We start from the raw sequence: 9,368 nt of genomic DNA, 5'->3' as shown, positions 1-9,368 counted from the left end.
TTGGGAGGCGTCCTTCCTTCTCATTGGAGTGTAGAATCTAATTGAGATCTCCCAGGCAGACCCATGGTAATAGCGCCCTAGCATGTAGATGTTTGAGGAAGTCCCAGGATTCATGCTTTTTGTGCCCCTTTAGTCGGCCATAAAATCCGGTTATGCGCCAAGCTTGCTGGTCAGTTGGCAAGATATGTGCGTCAATGTGATTGTGGGAGAAAGTTTGGATGTGCAGGTTACACTCTACCTTCCAGAACATACAAAGTCCACCACTCCAACCATCACTAGGTATCGCGAGAACCGATTGAAAGCCAAGATCAAAACATAACTTACGCATTTGTAAATTTTAGGAGTTCTCTTTTTGAATTCAAAATGAAAATTGTTATTTGACATTTATGACCCTATGTCTAAATGAAGTTACCTTTCATTAGTAAGGGTATTTTTGAACTACATAAAAGTCTTTTTTTTTCTTTTTTCTTTTTTTGATAAGCATAAAAATCTAGTTGAAAGATGTGAATCCTCTTATATATAGTATAAATGATTTTTTTTTTTTAGGAAACAGTAATACTTATTAGCATACACAAACACGAAAGTAATATATAGAGTTTTTTAAATAGGCTTATAATACATTACATAACTAGAGAATCACTACAAAAATGCTTAACATTTGTAGTAGCAGTCTGGAGTTATAAGAACTGAAACTCTAACACACACAATCGATGATTTAAGTGTGTTTATGTTTGTATAAATAATTTTATGAGATATCAAATTATTATTCTTACTTATAAAAAAAATCAAATTAATATTCATAAAAAATGCACTCTATTAATTTAAATAATATATTAATCATACATTAATTATTTATTAATTATTAGCATGGATTTAATGTGTAAAGTATAAGCATACTATACTATAGCATGGATTTGTGAAATTAACCATAAAATAATATATATATATATATATGTAAGGACACAATTCGTGGTGACCCCAGAATGATATTGGGTTCGCACGTTAAGGGCCTATACAATAGAATTTGTAGAGCGTGGGCTTGAAAGGCTAGGCCTTGACCATCGGACTACGGTTGGTTGTGGTTTATATGGCAATTTACACGGGGATGAATCGGGCATGTCTAGCAAGGCCTTCTTCCGGTGCAACCTGAGTGGTTCCGGTCTTTAGATCTTATCCGAGGAGCTAGGTGATCTTATTATTCTCCTTCTTTTGGATCTTTTTGGTCCGGAGCCCCCCCCCCCCCTTCTTCTTTGGTTCTCTTCCCCTTTTATACTAGCATTTACCCTATTTCCAGTGTCCACGTGTAAGCTCCACTTTTGAGGGTTGAGACTTGTCCCATCGGCCCATACTTATAGTGGTTGGGGGTAGTTGCAAAAGCTAAAAAGCATGGTGAAGAGCATGGACCTGTCAGACGCAGAGTTCTTTATTGCAGTATTGGCAGCTTTTCATTTGCCTTGCTCCTGTACCGAGCTCGTCTTTTCCTTTAAGGTATTACGGGATGCCGAGGACGGAATCCTCCTCGGCTGTGTCTTAAGATAATTTGGACTTTCATGTTCTTAGCAATGCTCTCCTCGGCTCGGGCCTTGGGTCCTAATGTAAAGTGGGCCAGGGCCACAAATTATTGGGCCCCACAATAGCCCGTCAAAATCCTGCTGCCCGACCTCTTGGTTGGGGAGGAGGGTTTTGGTGATGTCGGGCCTACAGCATGGCTTGCCCAGCTTTGCCCTTCATTAATGTTAGTGTTCCTTCACTTGCTTGGGGGGTGCGCTGGATTATGAGACATTCCTTTTAGATTTGCTCACGCCATGTCTTGGCCGTTTCAGTGCCCGAGGCGCGTTTTTAATATGTCCCCTTAACGAGGCCACACAAATCCTATGGTTTCAAACGGTGTTGGGAGTTGAGTAGAAACCGTCTCATCCGCAGCACTTCTTGGAAATCTGCGTAGATTAAATGCCGCCTACTTACCCTCCATATAAGAAACAAGGTAGGAGGTCATTCCCTTTACGTACAGACCCTTTAATCATTTCAAACTCCTAATCCCTCAGCTGTGCTCAAAATTTTTATTGCCAGTGCAGCTAAAACCTTAAAGAGTGACATGTTTGAGGCACGAGTGGGGGTGAAGGAACCACACCCGCTCCAAAGGAACTGGGTCCTTCCGAGACTCAAGATGGCGCAGTCATGACAGGGGAGACAGAGACTCAAGACAGTTCTCCACTTTCACAAGGTGGGGGCGATGCCTTCACCTCTTTCAGTCAAAATTCGAAGCAGATGCTGGTCGCGTCAGATTTTTGGTGCGACAGCAGTGGGATTTCTCGTCGTCAGCGCCATCCGCTCTATCCCGAGCGCTACTAATATGGCACCTTCGTGTTAGGAGTCAGGGCTGATGCGGGGGTTAAGTATCCCTGCTTCTTCCTTTCTTCCTTCACTGGTGCCTCTTTCTATCTCCGCTTCTTCTTCTTTCCCATCACCGGGGTCATCTTGGTGTTTCTACTTCTTCTTCCTCTACTTCTTCTTCTCTTCCCCCTACGGGGCCATCCTGTCATACATAATCTCTACCAGAGCGGAGTTTTGAAGGATTTTTCTCTTCCTTGTATCTTTTCTTTTTGCTTATGTAGTTAACTTTTGGTATAGGCTTACTTAAGCACCTTCATTGTACGTTATACTGTTTCTTTGTCTTAATAAAAGATGGTTCTGTTTCATTCTAAATATTTTTTCTTTCCTGTGGTAATTACTTTGTGAATGGATGTATTTCATACGCATATATATATATATATATATATATATATATATTTTTAACGATACTTAGGGCATAAAACCTTGTAACAAAAAGTTATTATTTTGAACATATTGAGACTATCAAGCATAATAATACCAACCTACAGTAGTTTTAAACATACGAGACTAACCGAGATAACGGTTGAATGCTCTATAGTGCGCATGAGGCAGTCATCCGAGAATGAGTAACCCAAAATAAACCATCCGATAGGGTTGCCGAGTAGTAGGGGACTTTGACTGTGTTTTTGATAACACCTGGCCTTAATCGTTTTTTGGCATCTGATTCGAGGACAGAGGTGTGGCCATACCGGGCCTAAACACTTATTCGCATTAGTTCCCTTAGAATTGAAGATCCGAGGATAGACCGAGCCTTCCATTCGGTCTAGGACTTAACCTCTCCATGGGCCTTGGTTCTGTCCAAAACTTGTAGTTTTTCTTTTAAGTAGTTGGTTTCCCCATAGGCCTGAGTCCGACGACCATATAAGGCCTTGGTTCTGTCCAAAACTTGTAGTTTCTCTTTTAAGTAGTTGGTTTCCCTATAGGCTTGAGTCCGAGGACCATACAAGGCCTTGGTTCTGTCCAAAACTTGTAGTTTTTCTTTTAGTATCGAGGATTAGCCCCTCGGCCAAGGCATTGGGCGTAAACTGATGGTGGAAGCCTCTAGAATTGTCCTTGACGCTAGTGCTTCGAAGCATAGCCCCTAGTAGAACTTTATACTAGGGCAACAAAATCAGGCCGCTGGATGTAATGGAGGGGCTTTCGCAGGCCCTGGGTTGACATGAGTTCGATCCAGCATCTATGCCAATGCACAAGCCTTCCCACAGACGGCGCCAATTGTAAAGACACAATTCGTGGTGACCCCAGAATGATATTGGGTTCGCACGTTAAAGGCCCATACAATAGAATTTGTAGAGCGTGGGCTTAAAAGGCTTGGCCTTGACCATCGGACTACGGTTGGTCGTGGTTTATATGGCAATTTACACGGGGATGAACCGGGCATGTCTAGCAAGGCCTTCTTCCGGTGCAACCTGAGTGGTTCCGGTCTTTAGATCTTATCCGAGGAGTTAGGTGATCTTATTATTCTCCTTCTTTTGGATCTTTTTGGTCCGGAGCCCCCCCCCCCCCTTCTTCTTTGGTTCTCTTCCCTTTTTATACTAGCATTTACCCTCTTTCCAGTGTCCACGAGTAAGCTCCACTTTCGGGGGTTGAGGCTTGTCCCATCGGCCCATACTTATAGTGGTTGAGGGTAATTGTAAAAGTTAAAGAGCATGGTGAAGAGTATAAACCTGTCAGACGCAGAGTTCTTTATTGCAGTATTGGCAGCTTTTCATTTGCCTTGCTCCTGTACCGAGCTCATCTTTTCCTTTAGGGTATTACGGGATGTCGAGGACGGAATCCTTCTCGGCTGTGTCTTAAGATAATTTGGACTTTCATGTTCTTAGCAATGCTTTCCTCGGCTCGGGTCTTGGGCCCTAATGTAAAGTGGGCCAGGGCCACAAATTATTGGGCCCCACAATATATATATATATATAACTTGTGAATATGCTTAAAATTTTTTTCAATAATATAGTTGATGACCTTCTCAAAAAAAAAAAAAAATAATAATAATATAGTTGATGATGCACGAAAATCAATAGGCTGAAATACTTTGAGCTATAATAATGACTGTAAGTCCTAAAAAGAAAGAAGGAAGCGTCAAGGTGTTCGGTATGACCTAGCCAAGGACCTTTCGACGGTTAAGTCAGTTTTCTCTCTAAGATACAAGGACAGAAAAATAGCAGATGGTTAGAACTTACCTTTGGTAGATGGGACCTGCTCCTTTTATAGAGAGTTTGACGTCGGTCTACTTGTTTGGGATCCATCACCATCGTTGGTGATGTTGGTGGTTAATGAAAAAAATGGGTTATGTGGAATGAAGTGTATGAAATTCCTTCCATGTACCAAGCAACGTGTCATGTTTTGCTAATGTAGAACCTTTAGAGAATTTATTGTAGAATTTACCAAGTACAATTTGATCGTCCATGGGTATTGTCGTCTATAACATGGTCGTCCATGGACGAGTTCTTTTTGGCAGATCCCATTATTCTTAATGAAGGGTCTTGTTCATGCATTCTGTTGTGGTTTTCCTTAGATGTGATCAAGTTGTGGACGACAACCAAGGAAGGGCTATACTTAGTTGATCCCATCAATAATAATATAAGCTTAATCTTTTTTAAACAAAAACATGAATTAAACATATCACATAGTTTAACTAATTTTTGCTCCCATAAAAAAAAAAAAAAAAGATTTTAACTTGTTCTGTATTTAAAATAAAATTAAATAAAAAATTTTGTTTAGTTTACTTAACTAGTATAAGTAGTTGTGGATTCCAGTTAGCTTAACTGATAAAATCTTGAATAAAAGATTTGAGGTTCAATATTCGTCTACACCAAAATCTGATTGATGTCTTATTCTGATGATAAAAAACTATCCAGAGCAGAGGCTGTAAGATAAAATGAAACTATCTTTTTTTAAAAAAAAAAAAAAGAAAAAAAAAAAGAAAAAAAGAAAAAAAAGTAGTAGTGGTCGATCTAATTTAATAATTTACCCAACAAAATTTAAACGCGTCTCTCTTTAAAATTCAAAATTTAAAAGCATCCCTTTTTTCGCGAGGTCCTTCCTAGGTCCTATATATAGGAACAGAGAAACGGAAAAAAAGAGAAAATCCAAAAAAAGCATTTGATCCTTAATCTGAATCTGAATCTAATTTAGCTCTGAGCACCATTTCCATTCGAAGTAAGCTTCTCTTTTATCCACCTAAATATCTGTTGTACTTTAATTTTCGGTTCAGATCCGATCTGCTTTTTCGAGATCTATGTGATTTGATTTGTTTGCTTTGTTCTGCAAAAATCAACGTACTGAAATTGAAAAAATGATCAAAATAATTTCAATTTGTTCGTGTTACTAATCTATTACGTTTTTGTCTTTAGCTTGATCGCTTTGATTTCTATATAGATTATAGGAAATGAGTTTGTGTTGGGTTGGATCTAATGCAATTCTCATGTACTGGCTGTGAAATTTGAGTTTTGTGGGTTTGAATTTTGAATATCATGCACAGTAACATGGATGAGCCAATGAGGTTAGGTTTTGTTATGTGTTAGATTTTAAATTGTCTATTTGAGTAATTGATTTTATATCCAATAATAACAAGAACATAATCTTAGTCCTAAAACTTTGGGATCGGCTACAGCTTAGAGTTGATTACATGTATTATTTTTGATATTTGATCGTATCCAAAATCATACTCTTTGTTACTTGATGATTTGATATCAACCTTTTGGAAATATTTTTCGGTAGATCTAAAGGAATCAAATGTCATGTTGTGTAGAGTTATACAAATGAGTTTTAGTTTATCTTTAACGATAATTTTACTTTTTGTCCTGATAGAAAACTTAGAAAATTACAGTACTATAGTCGCCTTTATGGTTTATAATATAGCTCTTAACCGAGCTAGAATTAGTACAAAGGTAAAAGTTGGGCCTGATTAGGCTTTGGATTAATATTCTAACGTGTGTTATATAACAGAAGAAAGTTCGCAAAAAATTAGTATGTGTATTGATTTTCTCAAAATGCTCTTAGGTGGATTGTGTGTGTTTGGAATTATTAGAAAATGCTTTTACCATGTGGATTATTAAGTTTGATTTATTTCATTAATTAAAATGCATGCCATTTACATACTTTCATCTGTTATTGGGTGGAGGGAGTATGATTTTTCAAACTTAATTAGAAGGGAAACGGGATTTTTGTGGGTTTGTACTTAATTGGCTTGATAATGATTTATAGAGTACAATTGTGTGAAGACTCTTAAGTGCTTGATATTTTGATGGTGTTTGATATATTTTTTACCAATGTTACTGGTTCGGAGATTACTTAGAATATGTGAAGAAGTTGCTATAGTGTTAGAATAATAGTTAGGTGATGAAATTCACTTTTTCCTATCAACTTAAGTTTCCAGGATAAGTCATTGAATGGGAGTTTGCACTGCACGTAACGCATAGAATGCTTATTGTGAATTTGTGATTAGCTATTGAATTATTGTTCTTATTGATTCCATCCCATGTTGCATCTTAGGAAGCTACCTTTATTTACTTTTTTGTTGATTTTTTTTCATTATTTTTGCTCAGCGAATAAAGGGAGCTTGTAAGCTTAGATATGTAATAATTTATTAACATATGATGGATTTCTGACTTCACCTTTGGTCACTGGATATGTCAGATACGAAATGGGGCTGTCCTTCACCAAGCTTTTCAGCCGGCTTTTTGCCAAGAAAGAGATGCGTATTCTTATGGTTGGTCTCGACGCTGCTGGTAAAACCACAATATTGTATAAGCTCAAGTTAGGAGAAATAGTTACCACCATCCCTACCATTGGTATGTTTTCTTTTGTTTCATATCCATAATGAATAAAATGCCCTCTCCTTGTTTGTGATTTAGTTATTTAGCATAACAAGATGAAAGTGGAGGTTTGCTGTTAATTGGGTAGCTTAGTGATTTGGGTTGCTATAATTCTAAAACCTTTGAACAACAGTGCTAAATGTGCACCATTTATCCTAATACCATTAATTGGGTAGCTTAGTGATTTGGGTTGCTATAATTCTAATACCTTTGAACAACAGTGCTAAGTGTGCACCATTTATCCTAATACCATTATTTTCTGCAATAATATACTGTTTCTTTTTCCTTTCCTTTGACAGGATTTAATGTGGAAACTGTGGAATATAAAAATATTAGCTTCACTGTGTGGGATGTTGGTGGTCAGGACAAGGTGAGCAACGTCTTATTCTATGATATCCTGATTCAATAATGTTGTCTTTGACTTAATTTAGTCTACTTGTGCAATCCTGCTTATTCTATCTCTTTCTACTGCAATTTAGGTGGTCCAGATCATGTCTGATTCAGTCACCTTTATTTCAGATATTTTTATACGTAGACCCTAACCATAACTGATTGTAGTTGAATTATACACCATACAGATCCTATATGGCCCCATTCTTTTTTGCTTATATATCATACTATATATATGGATGCTTAATTATTGATTTTAAGTACCTAATGCTCTCATAGGTTATATTCACGAGACCACACTGGTCCTTAATTTGCATTGTGGTTATAACCTGCCATGGAATTTTTTGTGTTAATTTAGATGCATGATGGTATGATGGTTAAACATTATCCTCAGTCTATGCTGATCTGCTTTGGTCCTATTTCAGTTGTCTTTACTCTTTATATGTCACAGCTGATATGCATGCATCAAACACGGTATTATTTCCCTTTTTCTTTTGGGAAGGGGGTTGATATTTTGAATGTGGCATGGTTGGTCAATCTAGTGCTTATTAGGTACATCTGCATCGTCTTGACATTATCATGAAGTTGAACTCACTCCTTTAAATAGATCTTAATTTATACGAGTAAAGCTGATTGACTGTGTGGTTGACAAGTTTGTCCTGTTGAAGCTGGTTAATAATATTTGTCTCATATTTACTTTTATTGGATTGTACAAATCCACATCATAGTTTTATACCTTCATTTGAACATCTATGATGCTTCTTCAGTTCAATCTGAAAAGTTTTGAAATAACTTTGGTCTAATTCCATCAGGTGTTCACCCTTTACTTTTGAGAATTTCATTTTGATTTGGTGGCTTGTTTCAGATTCGACCTTTATGGAGGCACTACTTCCAAAACACACAAGGGCTTATATTTGTGGTTGATAGTAATGACCGAGACCGTGTTGTTGAGGCTAGAGATGAGCTGCACAGGATGTTGAATGAGGTACTACAAAAATTTGAGCTTTGATCAGCTATATCTTTCATATAAATAGTGGTAAAGTGGTTGTGTTTTGAAAGTGGTCCTGTTAACAGCAGTAAGATCTCTTTTTCTTTGGTAGGATGAATTAAGAGAGGCTGTGTTGCTTGTGTTTGCAAACAAGCAAGATCTTCCTAATGCAATGAATGCTGCTGAGATCACTGATAAGCTTGGCCTTCATTCTCTCCGGCAACGCCATTGGTAAAGTTGATAAACACCTCCTCTCCACTCCATTAAAGTGATTAAACCACACACAGAAATACTCTCAAAGAGACAAACATGTGATTGCTGTTGATACTTTGCAGGTACATCCAGAGCACATGTGCAACTTCTGGTGAAGGATTGTATGAGGGGCTGGATTGGCTCTCAAACAACATTGCTAACAAGGTAAGATTATAATTTTTTTCACATCTGCCTACAATTCACACAAAATTACATTAGCTTGCTGCACTTTTTATCTGCTTTTTATTTCATCTAAATCTTTCTAATTCAACTTTTCCTGATCTCAGGTTTAGAGGATTGCGGGCTGGTCTCTCTATACTTTTCTTAAGTGATTGTGGCAAGAAAAGAGGATTTTTCGTTTTTGTTTAATTCTTTTGTATCCTACTACCCCTTAATGTGTACTTTGGTTGCGATCAAAATTAAATTTTCTGTGAGCTATTGGCATTTGCTTAAATACACAGTAACTCATGAAATATTTAAGTTCTGTTTGTGGTGATATTTTATCAATATCAGAGGAAGGGGTGAATAAA

The 9,368-nt window shown here is 37.5% G+C and overlaps 1 protein-coding gene across 1 annotated transcript; it reads left to right on the top strand.

The window, feature by feature from the left end:
• Positions 1–5,382: 5,382 nt before the first annotated feature.
• On the top strand, positions 5,383–9,272 carry LOC126688826 (ADP-ribosylation factor 2-like). The gene is made up of 7 exons (XM_050383690.1): positions 5,383–5,550; positions 7,030–7,184; positions 7,508–7,578; positions 8,464–8,583; positions 8,699–8,817; positions 8,922–9,003; positions 9,126–9,272. Exons 2-7 carry the CDS (start codon positions 7,037–7,039, stop codon positions 9,129–9,131), a joined length of 546 nt encoding a protein of 181 aa, XP_050239647.1. The 5' UTR covers positions 5,383–5,550; positions 7,030–7,036; the 3' UTR covers positions 9,132–9,272.
• The last annotated feature ends 96 nt before the right edge of the window (positions 9,273–9,368 follow it).

The sequence above is a fragment of the Quercus robur genome, chromosome 6 (assembly GCF_932294415.1).
Source record: "Quercus robur chromosome 6, dhQueRobu3.1, whole genome shotgun sequence".
Lineage (NCBI taxonomy): Eukaryota > Viridiplantae > Streptophyta > Magnoliopsida > Fagales > Fagaceae > Quercus > Quercus robur.
The sequence above is the reverse complement of the archived record's forward strand: the minus strand, read 5'-3'. Positions and strand labels throughout refer to the sequence as shown.